At 38.8% G+C, this 19,248-nt stretch overlaps 1 protein-coding gene and 1 long non-coding RNA gene across 2 annotated transcripts; one reads left to right on the top strand and one right to left on the bottom strand.

The window, feature by feature from the left end:
* Positions 1-448: 448 nt before the first annotated feature.
* LOC138032311 (uncharacterized) lies at positions 449-17,958 on the top strand. The gene is made up of 2 exons (XR_011128335.1): positions 449-1,648; positions 17,102-17,958. It is a non-coding gene; the product is annotated as an uncharacterized lncRNA (long non-coding RNA).
* On the bottom strand, positions 1,373-6,674 carry LOC138032300 (collagen alpha-1(XXIII) chain-like). Its single transcript, XM_068879948.1, has 5 exons — positions 6,347-6,674; positions 4,481-4,942; positions 3,611-3,877; positions 2,494-2,589; positions 1,373-1,682 (listed from the first exon to the last, which is right to left on the bottom strand). Exons 1-5 carry the CDS (start codon positions 6,597-6,599, stop codon positions 1,672-1,674), a joined length of 1,089 nt encoding a protein of 362 aa, XP_068736049.1. The 5' UTR covers positions 6,600-6,674; the 3' UTR covers positions 1,373-1,671.
* Positions 17,959-19,248: the final 1,290 nt, after the last annotated feature.

The following is a 19,248-nucleotide window of genomic DNA, read 5'->3' as shown; positions in this document are numbered from 1 at the left end:
ATGAGAGCGGCATACTATTGTCGTGGTCCATTTAAAGCCGCAGCACCACAGAAAAATCAATTACATAACCGCAAAACCAGCGAAACGTCTTGTTCAACAAACAAAAATAAATGTCTACACATTCCACTTAAATTGGTAAATAATTACAATGTGTTCTTTGCGTCAGAATAACACGTCACATATTTGCATTAAACATGTCTCGACAGGTGTCAGTTATATCGAACAATACAAAGTTACTCGTTATCACGATTTTTTTTTTCGTAGTGGCATTTTGTGTACTTATATTAACATTAACTCGGATCCAGGGAGGGGGAGCGTGGAACCGAGTTTACATGATTGCCCCAGTTATCAAAGTTGACCGAGTGAGACTTTTGGGTATTTTTGGAATAACTGCCACCACTGGGAAAATGCCATAAAAACAACAGATTGTTTCTTTCGGGCAAATACTTTAATGAAAATTCAAGTGTATCTTACAAAAGAAGCTTTATACCTTCTGGGACTTCGCGATGGCAGTCGTGAAACAGTCCACTGTTTTTATTTCCTTCAAAATTGGGATCATAATCGAATTATCATTTTTTGTTGGCGTGAAATTGAAATGTAGTAAACTCTAGAATTTCCACAGTTCAATACAGGGTTCAGTATCTTCCTGAGACGACGAAAACCAAAATTCTCCGTAACATTGAAAGAAATATTTCGTAGCACACTCGACTGGAAATAGTTCTTCACGTGCCACTCGCGTTTTTAAGACTAATGGCTCTTACATAAAACAAAGCTGGACCTTCGCTTCATCGGTCTGGATGGTATCAAAATCAGTAAACAAAGGTCGAAAGCTACATAGGCCATAACGCGCCCTTTTCTCATCATTGAGTTTGCGGGAAGGCGCTGGTCTCAATTTTCCATTTAATTTGTCCAAGATTGTAAAATTAAATACCATTTCCCAGATCAAGTGTCTGCTGACACCGCGAATGTTCTCCATTCCACAAACAAAACTAGTCACATTCTCGAGGCAATACACAGCAGGCATAACCACAAATTCAGAATGAACAGAAATGGATTGTTTAAACTCTGTACTGCTGCAAACAATAAACAATACCGGAAAGAAAATTCATATTTCATAGTCAATCACCACGAACAAAAACATCCTCGCATGTCATGCATGCTCGTTACGGTTTCGAATGACTGACAGACTTCTTTACAGGGGCAAAGACCAAAATCGGCTCTTTTCTTAGCTCCTAGCATGACTGCTGAGGTGTAGACAGATCACGTGTAGGCTCTCTAATGGAATTAGTGGAGAAAAAAAGAAGAATCCATCGGTTTTATTCTAATCCGCACAAAGTATATATGCAATGTTTACGGAGCTCATCATGAGACCTTTATATAAAAAACACTTTATTTCGTAAGGTAAAACAGTTACAAAACGGTACCAGCCAGACGATCCGCGTCCGCAAACGCTTCATCGCCTACTTCTATGTAGAAAGGTGACCCGGCCTACAAATCTACCAAGATACAGTCACTTTAATGAAGTAAAATAATCGTTGCCATCGAATTGATTATCGTCAAAAAGAAGAAGAAAGAACTTCACATCACAGCAAATTGAAAAGCTTTCGTGTGCTGTCTGGTCTTTATACTCAACAGGATCCTGATACCGGTAGGCTATCACCCTTTTTAGTCTCAGGAGTCCCCTGCAAAATTAAAATTAGAACGGCTGAGCCTTTTACGTACCCTTGGCCATGCTGGTGTTTCTGGCAGCGAAGAGGTAATAAAAACATTGGACGTCTTGTTCCTCGTATAATATTTCATCTTAGCCATGTTCAAAGTTCCAAAACAAAGGAAAAATTGTCAAAGGACAGTAAGAAGTCTCTCGCATGAGTATTTTTAGTTAGCTTCTAGCCCAGACGACAAGGGAAAGGTCCTGGCAACGAAGTTAACAACGTGTCAGGAGGCCCCGAAAATTTTAATTTGAAAAGATATTTGGGTCGGTAACATATAAATCATTGTTTACTTTGTATTCTTTATTAATTTCTTTCAGTTAGAGACTCTACGTAGATGTCATTTATCGTCTGAATCAGTTATTTAACAGAGAGAAGTCATAGAGTGATTAACTACTCAATAAAGCAAATCCTGTAGAGACTTTTATTTTGGGGCAACCAAGGACAATTTCTCTATCATTCACCAAACAAAGCGATTTCTACGCTTCTGGTAGGAAAGTTTATACATGAAATATGTTTCTGAAAGTTGGCTCCAAAAGATTTTTAGAAACTCATTGCTTAGATTTCACAAGCTGACCTCAGGTGTCATCCCAGAAAAAATACAAGCATATTATCAGATGTCTAAATTAAAACCTCTCGAAAGCCAAGGGTTTATGGCAAATTCCTTCACGATATGAAAATTCCAATTAACGTCTCACTAAAGAAATATCAAGCATTTGTGTGACCTTCGGACTGGATATTTTCCTAAAATTTCATTGGTTCTTCTTTGCTCCGATGTTTTTACCTTTTTCTCCTTTTCCTCCCGGATATCCCGGTCTCCATTTGATCCCACGGAACGCTCGAGCTCCTCCTCCCCACTTTCCTGGTGGTCCTGGTTCACCTGAAACACATAAAAGGTACAAAGACTGTTGCCGATGCACACACGGAATAAGAAGCCTGATAGTGGTCTTTAAAACTGAGCTCTACACCATGAAGTTTCACTTTCCACTATCCGCGACTGCGGGGCTTTAATAAACACAAAAAGATTACTAATCACCAAAGGGAGCATTGAGCCAATTAAGATGAAATGAAAACACGTAAAAAAAAGAAGTAGAAAAAAAAAAACAACAAAAGAAAAGAAAAGAATAAAAAGGTTTTTTGATTAAGAAATAAAGGAACCCCAAAGTGAATAAATCATGGAAACCTTGATTGGTTGACCGACTGACTGCCTCAGGACGGTGTTCAGTAGATTAAATCGTATTACATTGTCCTACGTGTGCGCGAGTTGGATTCGCGAAAGGTAATCTTATCTTGATGTAGCAACGCTGTCTCATGACTAGCCTAATAAAGAAAATTATCATCGGGTACTATTTAGGAGAAGGGATTTTTTGATCATCCTCGGTTTGACCATTGACCGCATTTTGTCTTCACGAGTGTTCTGGAATGGAAAATCACAACGCTTAGCCTACTGGCCGTCCTCTTTGTTTGAAAAGGTAATCACAAGACTTCAAGTGCAATGTGGACTAAATTAGTACGAGTAAATATTTACAAAGACTAACACAATTAGACGAGCCCGTAAGGCGAGCTTTCATTAGGAGTGCTCATTTATTCCAAGGAACACCAGAAAAATCATGTGATGACTTATAAATAACATAGGAGGAAAAAAATCGAGAGAGATTTATTTTAATTATAATAGATCATAATAGGGCGCGCAACACGCAATCGGGCAAAATTGTGCCATCCAGGGCTTTCGTTTGATTTGTGAGTTTCTTTTATCTTTAAATAATCAGCATACTTGGTTCGTTACCTCTTTTTGTTCATGTATATTATTAGGGTTTTCCAACTATATATTTTTTTGTTATTTCAGTACGAAAACCATAAATAATTAATAATTGACTTTGTTTTGTTGTGTCAACACTTGCCTTTTCCTCCGTTACAACCGGGATCTCCTTTGGGGCCAGTTGCTCCGTAATCTCTCTTTGGTCCTACAGGGCCACGGATTGCAGTATCTTCCTTAACTCCTGGTATTCCATTTTTTCCATTTAGTCCATTCATTCCTGGTGGTCTCTGCCTTCCTTGTCGACCACGCGGGCCTGGGGGTCCCTTTACAAATACTCTGCCTGGAGCTCGAATTACGGTCTCCACAGCAAAGGAACCCACTTTTTTCTTTATTTCTTCGCGGATATTTTCTAATGCGAGACAACAGTAGATTGTTAGTGAATCTTCTGCTTGCAGTTGTAGAATCTTCAGTTATTCAGGAACGCTACTGATTACAGCTGATAAATGAGAAGCTTCACTTTAAAGATCGGATAACTTTTTCCGGTGGATATAAGTCACTATCTGACACTGTAGCAGTCTCCATCAGTATTTGTTCGTGTAACCATGTGCACACTCTACGCGCGCACAGCTAAGAAAAGGCGGCAACGAAAATCTTGTCCTGAAATTAATTTTATACTTTGGATGGTGAATTATTCACAGTAATTGGAAAAAAAAACTTATCCCGACTTTGAATAGCTGGGTTGAGATAACTCGGGAGACGCAATTTCCCCAGACCTTGAAAGAATGATTACAATTCCAGAAATGTTCCAAAATACAGTGATAGGTAACACATCAAATAATTAAACAAATAAATAAATAAATAAGTAAATAAATACATATATACATACATACATACATACATACATACATACATACATACATACATACATACATACATACATACATACATACATACATACATACATACATAAATAAATAAATAAATAAGTAAACTAACAAAGACTACTAGTTACCTATTCCAAGAATTCCAGTAACACCCGGTTCTCCTTTCATTCTTCTTAATCTTGGAAAACCGACATCTCCTTTTACTCCCTTTTCGCCTTTTGGATCTTGCATAGCCTTTGGTCGATATTTCCATAGATAACATGCAGCTTTAGGACCAGGAAGTCCTGGAGGTCCCCAGTCGCCTTTGCTCCCACGGGGTCCATATTTCCCCACTCCACCCTTTGGACCTTGACATCCTGGCATCCCTGGGGAACCTCTAAGTCCTTGGGGTCCGGATTGCCCCGGTTCACCCTTGTCACCCTGTAGTCCCGGCTCTCCTTTCGGACCGCTGGGGCTCGGCAGGCAGATTAAACCATTGTAAGGCCAAAGTTTGATGATTTCTTCACGAACGTTTCCTAAACTGACGGGAACTTGAGACCTTTGTTTCAAGCTACGACGAGAACATTTCCCAGTGGATTCCTCATCTACCTCTGGCCAAAATCGAAATTCACAAAAAGTTAATTTTAATGGCCCCGCACATATCACTACTTAAGGCATGGCATACCCGAAAATATACTAGACACAATAAACTAAAAAATACACATATTTGGAAATGTCATCGCTAAGTTCGTTGTTATTGATAGACTGTTTAAAAGGATATTTTTTACAACTTGAAGAACTTGATGACTTTCGTTTTTTGGGTATCATAAAAATCTTTCTTATGAAAATTGATAGCTGAAAGTAACTTCAATGGGCTGTTCAGCGAAATTTCGTCCGGCTCAGTGCTGTAGCTGTCCTCATTTTTAAGACAAAACATTATAAAATAACCAGCCCTTTCCGAAACGTGAGGGACTACCTTCCCATGCAACCGCCGTTTTCAATCTTTTACGTGATGTTTTGATTACTGGACGTTACCGTTTTCGACAAACTTGGAAAAGTGTAGACGGATGGTCGTTTGGCGAAAATTTCATCAAAATTTCAATCCGAATAGATATTTAACGAAGTATTCTGTTGTGGGTTCCGCGTGAGTTATTTGCTGCGTATCGCTATAGTTATTAGCTTTTGGCAAGAACAAGCACCACCTCAACATCGTTCGGCGTTCTATAAAATACCCCTGCCGATACAACAGGACTCGTTTAGTCTCATACAAAATGCTTGAATGATATTTTGTATAGAGCAACTCCGTTCAAGTTGTTTCTCATTTTTCAGTCCCTCGTGAAAATATGCAAACTCTAAGAAATGTAACCCTAAGTGACTTTTATGGCAGAAGCAGGCGTACAGCCTAGTTTGCTTTAGGAATTTGTAGGGTTAAAGTTGGTTCACGGCGTCTTTGCTGACTTCTGATTCTTCTTTTCTGGAAATGGGCTGGCATGGAAGAGGAAGATCGCTGAGGTAAGTGTTATTGCTTACTAACCTGAATAAAACTCAAGTTCCCCTTGATACAGAAGGCGTTAATATTTGTGCCCATCAAATTCGCTTTGAAATCACTGCTTCACGACTAATTCAACCGCCGTTGATAGGGAACAACAGACTCAGATGCCAACAACTTATTGACTAAACAGGAGAAGGAATGGAAAAACTTATCCTGGCGCGCTGACGTTTATAACAGCACAAAGCGTTTTCACAGAACCATGACAAGGAATTGTACGGAAATTGTAGAAGGCTCATAAAGAGAAAGAGCCCTCCTATTACACCTTTTTTTAAAAAGTATATTCAGTCCATGTGTAGACAGAGCCCTTTTACTTGGTTCAGCTCCCCATTGATCGAGGGAAAGGGGAAATGGATGTAAACCTCTAGGCTCAATTGGCTCAATCTTCAGAGCTGGCGTGATATCGAGGTAAGGCCGTTGGAAACATAACGGGTTTCCAGGGTTCTGGAATTATCAGATTTCTTACCGTGATTGTAATCTATGTTGCCAGTGTTTGGATAAGCGACTGGACTTTTCACCATAGCCTTAAGTTGTTCAGCTTCTAGCCAAAGCCTCATTTCGAGCTCTTTGACTTGCCTTTCAACGGAGTAATTCCATATGAACAGAACCACAGTCAAACAGCTGCCAAAAAAGGACAAAATGCATAAAATCAGGAGAAGACTCAGGCTTGCTTTACTGTCTGAATAGGATGCCATGGATTCTTTTCCAGGGACTTCCATATTGCTGACGTCTTTGGAGCCTGTTAGTACTGGCTGGTACGGTCTCCTGAACCCCACTTAATTTGTGTCAAATCATCTTGACTTTTATAACCGCTTCTCAGACTATTAAATTTCACTGTCTGATAATAGAACAATCTTTCTGCGTTTCGAACATGATTCTTCAACGATTCAGCAAGCTGAATTAATGGGGAAAATTGAGGTATTGAGCCCGATAAAGATGTAATCCACAATTTTAACAAAAAATTTTTTTTGTAGACAACAAAAAATAAGGGAAACCGACAACAGACTTTTGGATGGAAACCGACAACGAAAATGAAACACCGATACTTCCGTGCGTCGGCACATGGTATAAGACAGGATGTAGCTTTAACGGGAGTGTCGTCTTCACTCATTAATACGAGTGATTAGATCAGCTCAATAAACAGGAAATTAAATAATCAGAAGATAAAAATTGAACGGCGGAAATCGTAAGTTGTAGCAGAATTCTTAGTGTTTCGTTACAATTATAGGCCTTTTTCTGACGCACGGTATAGCAGTTCTAGTTTGGCAAAGTTACTTTATGCGCTTTTTTTTTTCAAGAGGTTCCGGTTCTATTTATGGTTCTGAATTAGATCTGAGGAAGGGGACGCTGTTCTGATTTATCAATATGCCTTGCGGGGCTCTTTAAAACTTAATTTACCGGTACAACTAATTGACGGTATACAGATATACAGATATATTGGCGTTTGAAGGGGAAGGGAAGGGAAGACCGGCGCGCAAACTCCTCGTTTTCCTGTAGGCTAGTGAACAGATGGATGGAAACACGTTTCGCTGAATTAAATGCAAGAAAACGTGATGATTGCTCAACAAATCAAACATTGACGGATATGTCCACACATGTATATGGGGATTTTCAAGACTAATCTGAAACTCTTTCATGACTTAGGAATTTCATAAAAAGAGACCAGGGGTCCGTTTCTCGAGGGTCCATAAAATTTATGGCCCCCTTTCGGGTGTCAAAATTCCCTTTGTATCTGAAGAACGGATCGAGAGGATCTCTTCACTGTCATTTTTTTTCTTTTTGTTACCTTGAAAAAATGTTAAAAGAGCGGCTTTCCAAAACAAGCGGTTGGCAGTTTCACAAATGGCTTTTACGGCCCGAAAAGTTTTCCGGAACTTTCGAGAAACGGGGCCCCGCCTGGGTTCTCAGAGAAGGTTGGTTAGCGTTCACCATCGTTATTAAAGTACCATGACAACCCGGCTAGAGATAAGAGATTGGTGTTTGGGAAAAGGGTGATTCTGGTCCAGACCAACACACAGGGACCTCACTTCCAGTATTCTCTTCGAAGGCGGGATTTATCGTTTAGTATCCACGAATTCAGACCATCAGCAAATGGTTAGACTCTCGGATAAAGACGATAAACCGTAGGTGACGTCTCACAATCCGTCACTGATGTTCTTAGTTCCCTGTGGGACATCAGATAGCTCACACACTATTCCAATAGAATATGGCATGGAGTTCATGGTGTTCTGGTCTGTCCTCTATATGCATGGTATATAATGTATGGTTGAGAGGGTAATGCTATAGGACATTAGCTTCAACAAGCTTCTCTAAAATCGGGGGGTAAGGAAAGATATGATAATGATGAAGATGATGATCACAGTCTTACTGTTTGCATATGTCGTTGCGGATGCCGCCTTTCTAGGAGTAATTAAACATTAACAAGACACCTTTTTCTCAAAGAAATTATGTTAGGTTGAGCTAAATGCATTCAAAGTTAACAACCTAAACGGAATCAGAATCTTTATTATCATTGATATTCAAGTGCAACGATTTTATGCTGACGCAACACTTGCTCTATAACGATTCTTCAATGGTCTTCAATTGACTCCGCCACTTCAAAACGAAATGAGCCATACACTATATCAAGTGAAAAAGCTTTAAAATATCTCATCGTTAGCGTTCTTTATTTCAAAACATTTTAATGTTGGCATTCCAGCATTTAAAAGTGAGAGTGTCATTATATCATGATCGTCATAAACTATGTCGTGATCATTACATATTATTACATACTGAGTTATTACACACTGTATTAAGTGGGAAACGCCTAAACTAACTAGTCGTTAGCCTACATTTATCTCGACATTCCAGCATGTAATCACTGGTGCTTCATAAGCTAGATAAGTATGCTTTACTGATTGTTATCACCTTGAGTACGTCTTGTTCTCAAGTCGGAACCTGTCCGAGTACCAAGGAGTAGAATTCTTAACAAACTGTCGGTGGAAAGTAAAAAAAAAATAAAAATTTGGTTTTATTCGTACTTGATAAAGGTAAAAACAGTTAACCACTGCGTAAGCAAGATTTTTGAGTTAACATTTGATCTTAAACCCCTGTTCATGAGAGCGACATTCCCCACTCGTCTGGGCGCTGGAAAATCTTTTTAACGCAAGATGTCCTAGGGTATTAAACTAAGCTAGTCAATTAATCTTCATATCTAATTCTTTTGAAACTCGGAAATCACGAATTTGGAAATTCTTAAGCAGCCTTACAACTCTGTTTTCTTAACCTTTAGGTGTGAGTAGAATGAGACAGGCTACGTGTTCCGGAACTTTTCACGACACATATCAATGCTGGAACCCGACCAAGTATTTTTTTCCTCTTCTTCTTAGATAGTAAAATATCCGGATATCCGTTAAAGCAAGAACGGATATTTCCTAACAGCTTGTTTGGCGGTGTCCAGCTAGAAAGCTGTACTCTTTTGGACACCGCACACCTATCCACTGTTTACCTTATGACCTAATTTCATTCTTGTTCTCCTCTTTTTGTTATTATTATTATTATTATTATTATTATTACTATTATTATTATTACTATTATTATTATTATTATTATTATTATTATTGTTATTATTATTATTATCATTATTATAAATCGTGTGTAAATGCTTAGCTTTGGACAGTGTTAATTAAAAAAAATTGAATTGAACTGAATATAATTTTAAAGGGACGTGGAATTTGAACGCACTACCCCCGGTGAATATACTTTACCAAAGGACTTGTGATTCGGCCAGGCCCTTAATTCAAGGACAGTTTAATTGAATCCTTTTCCGCTATGTTAAGTCTTTCTTGCATTCGGAAGTTGTGAAAAAACTATACCTTTAAAGTTGTTGTTATACCGTGAGAAAGTGAGTGCCTTGCCAGATGCCGACAAATGCTCTCTGCTCTCATAGGTCTTTGAAAAAATAAGGAGACGGTGATTTCTTTAAAGGAACATCTACATATGGTTAAACTTTCGTCCTCTCGGACGAGGGAAATGAACTCAAGTTATTGTCTCGGTACAATTATTCATAAACATTGTGGGACAATGCCAAGGAAAATCCGTGCTCTGTTTGCAAAGAGGCAACGTTGGTCTCGGTGTTGTGATCTAGCCGAAGTAGTGTGATCTGAAGTAGTAATCGGAGCTTGTACTAGGTTCGACACCTGCAAAAGAGCACCGATAGAATTTTCCCAGAGTATCATCCGGTTCGAGTCAACATTCGGAAAATTATATGTCCTTATATACTTCTTTACAAAAAGCTGAGACATTACTTTCAGTTCAAAAATATTCCAGCACATGATTTATCGACTTAAATCAGTTCACCAATTACTACCATAAAACTACAACTTTAAAAGTTAATTGTCAGTTAAAGAGAAACTGACGAAATTTATGTAGCGAGAGATTATAAGCCTTTCATATACTTTTCAGTCGTAATGTAAACTGCAGAAACCTCTGCTTGATTGTCATCGCGGAATTTCCGCTTAAGAGTTTAGCACAGCTTCCGTTGTTTCATAATTTTCGGCCTACCGAAGTTTGATGCCTTACTCCTTATCCACGATCAGGGTCTTTTCATTCTCGATCACTTCTGTAATATTAGATCGTCTTAAAAATTTCGAACTTGAGTAATCGGGGTCGAGCTCTCCCTTGTTAAAGATATTTTTATCCAAGACAACTTCGTTGTATTTACCATCTCTGAAGCTCGGGCAGATGAAACATTAAGTACAGTAACCGCGAGGTCTGATCTGGAATTGATTGGTTACAATGATCAGCTGCTTAGACAAGACCGGATCGAAGCAAGCCGGAGAGCAGAATTAAAGGTGGATTGTGGATTGTGGATTGTGGCAGTTTATGTCAAGACTAACTCTGAAAAAAATTGTGGGTGTCAGAGGATGACTTTCCGAACAGGAATCAGGCTCAAAATTCAATGTCAAGTTCTTCTTAGCCGTCAAATTCATTAATTTACTGATGTTTTGAACGCCTTCAGTACCAGACGCTTTGTAGCTGTCTTCTATTCCGTAAACCATCGATGAGTTATCATATTGGGAGACTTGAATTGTAATCTCACGTGTTTACTCAGTCAGGAGGCCTATTCATTAGGTCAGTCTATTGAACTCCCATTAGATTATCGTTTCCTTCAGGGCAAAGAGAGTCAAGACGTCCATGTTTTTAATATTCGAACTCAATTATCCGCTATCATGGCGTTCAGTTTATATTAACTGAATAAGGCTCTGCGTCTAGCGACATATTTTCAAAATGCCAATTAATTATGGAAGCAACCGTATTTAGCTTCTGTCCAAGGTGGAAAGCTGCATGTACTACACCTCTTGCGGGATGGCTGCAAGATGAAATTAAAATTTAAATGATAAAATTCTTGATCATTGGCGCTAATTATGACACTGAAAGCAGGAAATCGTGGAACTAACGATTGCAAACTTTCCTCAGTTGGGCTTGTGGATTGCTTACGATGGCAATCTATTTTAAGAGAACAAACTGTATTCTTTGTTATTTGTAAAATCTAAATCGAATGAGAAAATATCTTATTCTTAATTAAAACACTCAACTGAGTTTAATTTTCGGCCCACCCTCCCAAGCAAGTTAATGATCCCATAACTTATGAGCCGCGAACGCGAATGTTCAATTACTGATAGCAAAAGCTGCCACGGTCTCAGTTAACAATTGGATAAAACCTAGCTTTTCCTTACCTTGTCTCAGACTTTAGTGGCATCAAAGAAATCAAATGTGAATGTGACGAGAGTTTATATTGGCTCCCTAACTTACGGAAGCAGCTGGTACTCTACTAATGTACTTTACCAAAGGACTTGTGATTCGGCCAGGCCCTTAATTCAAGGACAGTTTAATTGAATCCTTTTCCGCTATGTTAAGTCCTCCTTGCATTCGGAAGTAGTGAAAAAACTATACCTTTAAAGTTGTTGTTATACCGTGAGAAAGTGAGTGCCTTGCCAGACGCCGACAAATGCTCTCTGCTCTCATAGGTCTTTGAATAAATAAAGAGACGGTGATTTCTTTAAAAGAACATCTACATATGGTTAAACTTTCGTCCTCTCGGACGAGGGAAATGAACTCAAGTTATTGTCTCGGTACAATTATTCATAGACATTGTGGGACAATGTCAAGGAAAATCCGTGCTCTGTTTGCAAAGAGGCAACGTTGATCTCGGTGTTGTGATCTAGCCGGGCACTACACGTATACCATCTGGCAGAGCAAAAACTATCTTCTGTAATCCACTTGCAAGAATGCCGCATTGTTACCGCAACCTTGTATAAGTTAATGGCCTATAAAGAATAAATTAGTGGCCTTAGCAAGTGAGTGTCCAATTTAGATCAGAGAGCCGTCTGAAGTAGTAATCGGAGCTTGTACTAGGTTCGACACCTGCAAAAGAGCACCGATAGAAATTTCCAGAATATCATCAGGTCCGAGTCAACATTCGGAAAATTATATTTCCTTATAATACTTCTTTACAAAAAGCTGAGACATTACTTTCTGTTCAAAAATATTCCAGCATATGCTATATCGACTTAAATCAGTTCACCAATTACTACCATAAAACTACAACTTTAAAAGTTAATTGTAATTAAAGAGAAACTGACGAAATTATGTAGCGAGAGATTATACGCCTTTCATATACTTTTCAGTCGTAATGTAAACTGCAGAAACCTCTGCTTGATTGTCATCGCGGAATTTCCGCTTAAGAGTTTAGCACAGCTTCCGTTGTTTCGTAATTTTCGGCCTACCGAAGTTTGATGCCTTACTTCTTATCCACGATCAGGGTCTTTTCATTTTCGATCACTTCTGTAATATTAGATCGTCTTAGAAATTTCGAACTTGAGTACTCGGGGTCGAGCTCTCCCTTGTTAAAGATATTTTTATCCTAGACAACTTCGTTGTATTTACCATCTCTGAAGCTCGGGCAGATGAAACATCGAGTACAGTAACCGCGAAGTCTGATCTGGAATTGATTGGTTGCAATGATCAGCTGCTTAGACAAGACCGGATCGAAGAAAGCCGGAGAGCAGAATTAAGGGTGGATTGTGGATTGTGGATTATGGATTGTGGATTGTGGCAGTTTATGCCAAGACTAACTCTGGAAAAAATTGTGGGTGTCAGAGGATGACTTTCCCAACAGGAATCAGGATCAAAATTCAATGTCAAGTTGTTCTTAGCGGTCAAATTCATTAATTTACTGTTGTTTTGAACGCCATCCAGGGGAAGTATAAATACTCCTAGTCGCTTCATGGTACGGAAACCGGAGATAAGCGCCGGCCTGATGAACCTTCTAGGCTTGTAAGCAGTGACTTTACCTTTTTTAAGCCGAAAATAGGAGAAAAGAAGAGGGCGAGTAAGTCACTCATGGGTCGCTAAAAATTTTTCTGACTTCAGTTGTCTACTATTCAATGGTTGCTCGTTACAAGTCACTACCATGATGAGCGGATGAATGAATGAATTAGTTGATGAATGAATGAATGAAGGGATGAATTAGTAGATGAATTAGTAGTTTGGAAAATACGGTAGGCAAAACTCAAGCCAAGATAAAATTGTCGCTCCATGAGCAGTTGAATGCAAGACCATTATTTTCAATATGTTGTGGCAGTCTCATGAGCCAATTGCGCAATGTTGTGAAGTGTGTTTGAAATATATTCAAACAGAAATGCACCTTGTACTAAATGGTAAATTAGAGTTATCATAAGTAATTACAAGCGATCAGACACAATTCTTTATATGGCTAAATGAAGTAAAGGCTCAGTCGTGTATTTTTATTTTTATTTTTTTCTTTGAAGTGGCAAAATATGTATTTTCTTACCGATTCCCATATTGCATGTAAGGTTGCTCTATCGCTGGAAACTGCTGGGACACTGAACTCAAACAAATCGGCTGAATGAACCTTATATTTGACTCATAAATCTTCACGTTTGATTCAACTAAGATTGCAATATAGGATAAGGAATGATAACCATTTACGGAAATTACTGGTTGGATTTCCCTGATACGTGGCCGGGTTTGGAGACACGATCGACGATAACGGCGGAACTTTGTCGTTCATCGCGGCAGTGACTTGTAACGACCAACCGTTGAACAGTGGCGATTCAGAACAAATTTCAGCGACCCATGCGCGACTTACTCGTCCGCTTCGTTTCTTCTATTTTCGGCTTACCACCAAAAAAACTCCCCAAAATAAGATAACATAAGATAAGATAACTTTATTTATACACGGTGTTTCCATCAGTTGATTTAGTTCATTATCTATAGTAGTATATCTATCTACCTAACTACAATAAAATTTAATAATAACAATTCAAATAAAAGAAATAAATAAAAATTCTGCTTTTCATGGAGGCCGTGCCTAAAATTTACTTAAAATTAAGATATTACTTTAAACTGTGGCGACTTAACTTAGATTTGAAATCGGTCAGTGAAGACGCTTGTCTTAGGTCCACAGGTAAGCTGTTCCACAACTGAGCTCCACTGTACAAAAAAAATTCCTCTTGAGATAATCAGTTCGGGGTTGTGGAAGAACTAATTTATTTTCGGTATTCCTTAAACGATAAGCACTTACGTTGTCACGATATACAAATCTTGATCTCAGATAATCAGGTGTCAAACCATGTAATGTTTTATACACTATGATAGACTTCTGTTCCAATCTTTGATAGTAGAGTCTTCGCCACCCTAGTGCCCGGAACAAATCATCCAAATTACTATCATAGCTGGCAGACATTAGGATGCGAGCTTCCCGATTTTGAAGCCTTTGCAGTTTTTCAGAAAGTTGCCTTTGACGTAGTACGAAATTCTTTGCATTTGAGCAATTGCTTCTCGATTGCGTGTGTACTGCCACAAAAATTAAGTAAATGAAAAGGTGTCATCCCTAAATGTTTGGGGTTTAAAAAGGACGACTACGCAATTTAAAGTTTTTGAGTCAAATCTGTCACTATTGCTACAACTTCTCGGTTAGGCAAAAAAGCTACCTAGACGTTCCTACAGACTTGAAGTTCCCCAAGAACATCAGCACAGATGAATATTTTGTAGGAACGTGAGCTACAGTCACTAAACGAGTGACCGAGTTCTCGACGCCATATAAATGTATATTGGATTGCAGTACATTTATCTGCAACGAATGCACTCATAAGCAATGTTTGGGACAGTTTAGGCTCTTTGTGGCCAGATAAGGCTTAAAAGGCTGTTTGAAAAGCTCGAAAGTACGATTCTCGGCAAAATCTCCAACAGAGATATGTTTGTCGTGTTTGTCACGCAGTCTTGTGGCCAGCTACGGTTTCTTACTTTGAAAACGAATTCATCATTACTTCGGCTACTGCCCACACTAAACTAGTGTACCTAACATATAGTAATGCTGCGAATACCGATTCCACAAATTCTTTATCGCATGTAGAAAGAATAAATTGAATTTCAGTCACATCAAAATCACAACAAAGAACAAATTGACCGTATTTATTCGATTAACCCTCTTGGACACTTAATGAATTTTTGGGTTGTTTACCATTTACAACCAGAGACCGGTTGGTACTAGGTTTGTTCAAATGGTAAGCAAAAACTCCCGAATGGGAAATTTAGTTGGGATCGGCGTGTACCATTTACAAAATCCGTTCAAGGTTACCGAGAGAGTCTGGAGGGAGGCAAAATCATGGAGGAATGCAAATGGTAAACACATTTTCCATTTGGAAATTCCGTTTGGGAATTTTGGATTACCTTTCAAGAAATCCCGTTTTCTCCGGGAATTTTCCTTCTGGGAAGACCAAAATAGGCTTACCATTTACATTCCAACCGAAATTTCCGGATTTTTTCGGTAAATGGTAAACAACCTTGGACCTTGAGGGTGGGCACTTATTCGAATTTTCACCATTTTCACAAGGTAGTAAGGTTATTTTGCAGACTTTGCAACAAAATAATAAATAAGAACAAATGGCCAAGATGTACCAAAGCAGATGGACGGGAGATTTTGCGACTGAAAAAACTTTGCGCCCACATGGGCATTGCAGTTGAAACTTTGAGGCATTCTCATAGACTGTCAGACAATGATTGTAGGCCAGTAAGTAAATAATAATCCGAAACACCCCTTTTGTTTCTGCACTTCAGCTATTTTTTTCCGTAGGGGTGAGGGTTGGGATGGGCGCTTATATTTCCTACGTATACAGGGTGGTCCCTTTGAGATGAGAAGCTAAATATTTTGAGCAAGATCCGGTACAAGGTTGATTTTATTTTAGTTGTGTACTATAATTCGGCTGGGCAAACCAGCCGACCGACCTTCGAGGTGTCCGCTTGCTTAATCAATGCAATACGGTACCTCCGATCGGCTAAAGGTAATGCGATATAAACCATTTTTCAATGAATGATCATTGGCGATTTTCTTTACAGCACAATTTCTTTGAGTTTTGATAATCGATTCTAATTGTGCAGCCTTGAGACCACCATGTTCTATGTCACAAAGAATAGAAGACAGTTGTACCTTGTCGTTGCATTTCCTTAAAAGTCATATATGATGCTATTGGCTTCTTTGATCACGTTTTTGTGAGAAAAAAATAAATAAATAAGCCTGCACTTCACAATAGTAAGATAATAATTTCATTTTTCTTAGATTGAATGAATAAATGATTTCCTCAAAATTGAGCTTCTGCCCACGAAAAGGGGCATTTTTGAGGTACAAAGGCTTAATTTAAGTTACTTTCCTCGCTCTTAGGTGCTACTGAGATTTTGATTTCCAAGAAAGAGTATTTCTGTTTTTTCATAATTGATGCGGAATCCTCATCATTACCCACACACTCTTCTGTTGTATAAATATAAATCCTTATATTTTTGTTGGCTTTCCCTCACACTCAGCTGCAATCAGTAATCATAACTTAAATTGGTAAAATTCCCTCACAGTTATCCACTTACGCAGAATCAGGAACTTGGTAGTGATATTAAATTGCAACACGATGCGTCTTCAATTGACTCCGCCTTCTTCAAAATATCAAATTAAAATGAAATGCACCACATGCCGTGTATTTAGCCTCTTAAAACATGTAAACAACGATGCTTCATAAGCTTGGTTGTTATGCTTTATTTCGAAACAGGTTTGTCAATATATACCCCGCTATGGACTGGTTTGAATTCTTACCACTGCATGAGCTGTTAAAAACTATTGGGAGCTACAGCAAAGTTACAAATGTTGTATTTGTTTTTCTCTTTTCCCCAGATTAGTGATAGATGAGAAGCTTGGACATTGAACAGACTACTGAATATACTTTGCGAAAGCACTTGTGATCTCCAGGGCCTCAATTTAACCGAAGGTCAGTTTTAGCGAGCCACGTTTCTGCTACTTTGAGCCATTCATGCATTAAGTACTTCAACAAAAGCTATCTCGGCTGACATACCGTGTGGATGGAAATGAGTGCCATACGCCAGGTGGACAAAGACTCTGGGGATTAATTAACGGAGTAGACACTGATTCCTTTATAAGGACTTACTCAAATTAATAGCTATGCTTTTGTTCTCTTGGATAAGGGCAAGACAGTTGCTCAGAAACCTTTTGTGAAGTCACAGGGAATATATAATCCACACACTGTTTGCAAGAAGCCAGGTTTTTAAGTCCCTGCATTGTGGTCAAGCAGAGCATTTCCCAGTGACTAATACACTGTTTACTCCATTATGGTCAGTAAAAGATTGAATTCATTTTTTTTTTTTCAATTTTATCATGACATTTGTAGGGGAATCTTTGTCCCCATTTTGGCCTCATAAGCAGAAGGCTATGTTTTCAGTTCTAATCGGTCGGCCAAGAATAAAGTACTGAACATTGAAAATGCGTTGCTTAATGAGCTATCTCTGAAAATTTGAACCCGATATACCAGACAATCTCTGAGGACTCTGAGTAATTTTGTTTCGAAAAGTCGACGTTTTACTGAAAGAATTTATGTAATCATTAGTGCCCTTGTCACCCAATAAATGCATCAGCTTTTGACGGCTAATTGGTGACTCGTTACCATCTGAAGTTGAAACGCTTAAAATTGGAAATTCAACTAATTTGTAAATAAAAAGATGCCTTCTGCGAGCAAACTGAGTCGTATGCGCCAAATGTAAAAATGACGCCAGTAGTGATTCCCTCGTAGTCTACCTTCTCCAGCGCTTCTCGCCATCACAAATTTTGCCTCCCACCCTCCCCCCCCCCCCCCCCCAAAGTGTAGACAGCAATGAATAGGTCTTACTGGAAAGCGCGAGTTACCTTCTTCGCGAGAAAAAACGTTCACTAAGCCTCCAGGCAAGATTTGATGAACTGTCCGACGGTTTGGTAGCAATTTCTTTTTTCCCAATCGCGATATATCCTTTAAAAAAAATGTTTTGGGCCAAACGTTTCGGGAAGAAATGCACTGAGCGATAATCTGCTAAATTATGCCCAGGGCAAACATTTCCAAAGTCCTGTGTTGCGATCTAAGACCTTTGGCAATTTCTCCCATTTAATTACAACCAAAAGAAACGACTGTCCCATTTAATGAACTTAAGAAGGCTCGAAATAGTTTCTCCTTGTTTCAAACAAATAAATTAAACACATAGTGTCATTTTTGGTTCAGTTAGGGTAATCAGTATCAAGACGAAATTTGGCCAGGGTATTAAGTACCCATCATCGAAAAATCTTTTTTTTTTTGTTGCTGTCTTTATTTACTTGTTCAATTTGCAAGCTAAACGTTCTTAATTAATCTAGGCAAGCATACAAAAAATAAAAATTAAAAAAAAATTACTGTCCGAAAGCAGAGATATAAACGAGCGGTGTGAAACTGAAATGTAGTAAACCCTATAATTTCCACCGTTCAATACAGGGTTCAACATCTTCCTAAGACGACGAAAACCAAGATTCCCCGTTAAGAAATATTTCGCAGCACACTCAACTGGGAAATAGCTTTTCACGTGCCATTCGCGTTTTTAAGACTGACGGCTCTTACCTAAAACAAAGCTGGACCTTCGCTTCATCGGTCTGGATGGTATCAAAATCAGTAAACAAAGGTCGACAGCTACATGAAGCCGTACGAAGGACATAATGCGCCCTTTTCCCATCATTGAGTTTTTGGGGGGAGGGGGGGGGGGAGAGGGTGGTCTCAAATTTCCAATTAAAGGGGCTAGGTCACGCAATTTTAGGCAATTTCAGCATTGATCAAATGGTCATAGAATTAACTGAAATAACAAAATAACGGCTCAAAACTATAGAGGAACTCAAACAAATTACAGGAAAGCTAAGGAGAGACAAGGATGGACAAAACTGGGGAGGATTGAGATGGATCGCATTTGGGTAAATTTGAAAAACGTCGGCCCACCTTTTTTCAAACTTACATCAGTTTATATCAAAATGTCATT

The sequence above is a fragment of the Montipora capricornis genome, chromosome 14 (assembly GCF_036669925.1).
Source record: "Montipora capricornis isolate CH-2021 chromosome 14, ASM3666992v2, whole genome shotgun sequence".
Lineage (NCBI taxonomy): Eukaryota > Metazoa > Cnidaria > Anthozoa > Scleractinia > Acroporidae > Montipora > Montipora capricornis.
This window is presented reverse-complemented; position numbering and strand designations above follow the sequence as displayed.

What these genes read in the sequence shown, in the direction of transcription:
- LOC138032300 (XM_068879948.1), bottom strand. Translation starts at nt 6,599, where the DNA reads ATGGAAGTCCCTGGAAAAGAATCCATGGCATCCTATTCAGACAGTAAA. An exon ending in TACTGGAATTCTTGGAATAG is followed by an intron (nt 3,878 to 4,480) that starts GTAACTAGTAGT and finishes GTCTCGCATTAG; the next exon opens with AAAATATCCGCGAAGAAATA. An exon ending in CGGTTGTAACGGAGGAAAAG is followed by an intron (nt 2,590 to 3,610) that starts GCAAGTGTTGAC and finishes TATGTGTTTCAG; the next exon opens with GTGAACCAGGACCACCAGGA.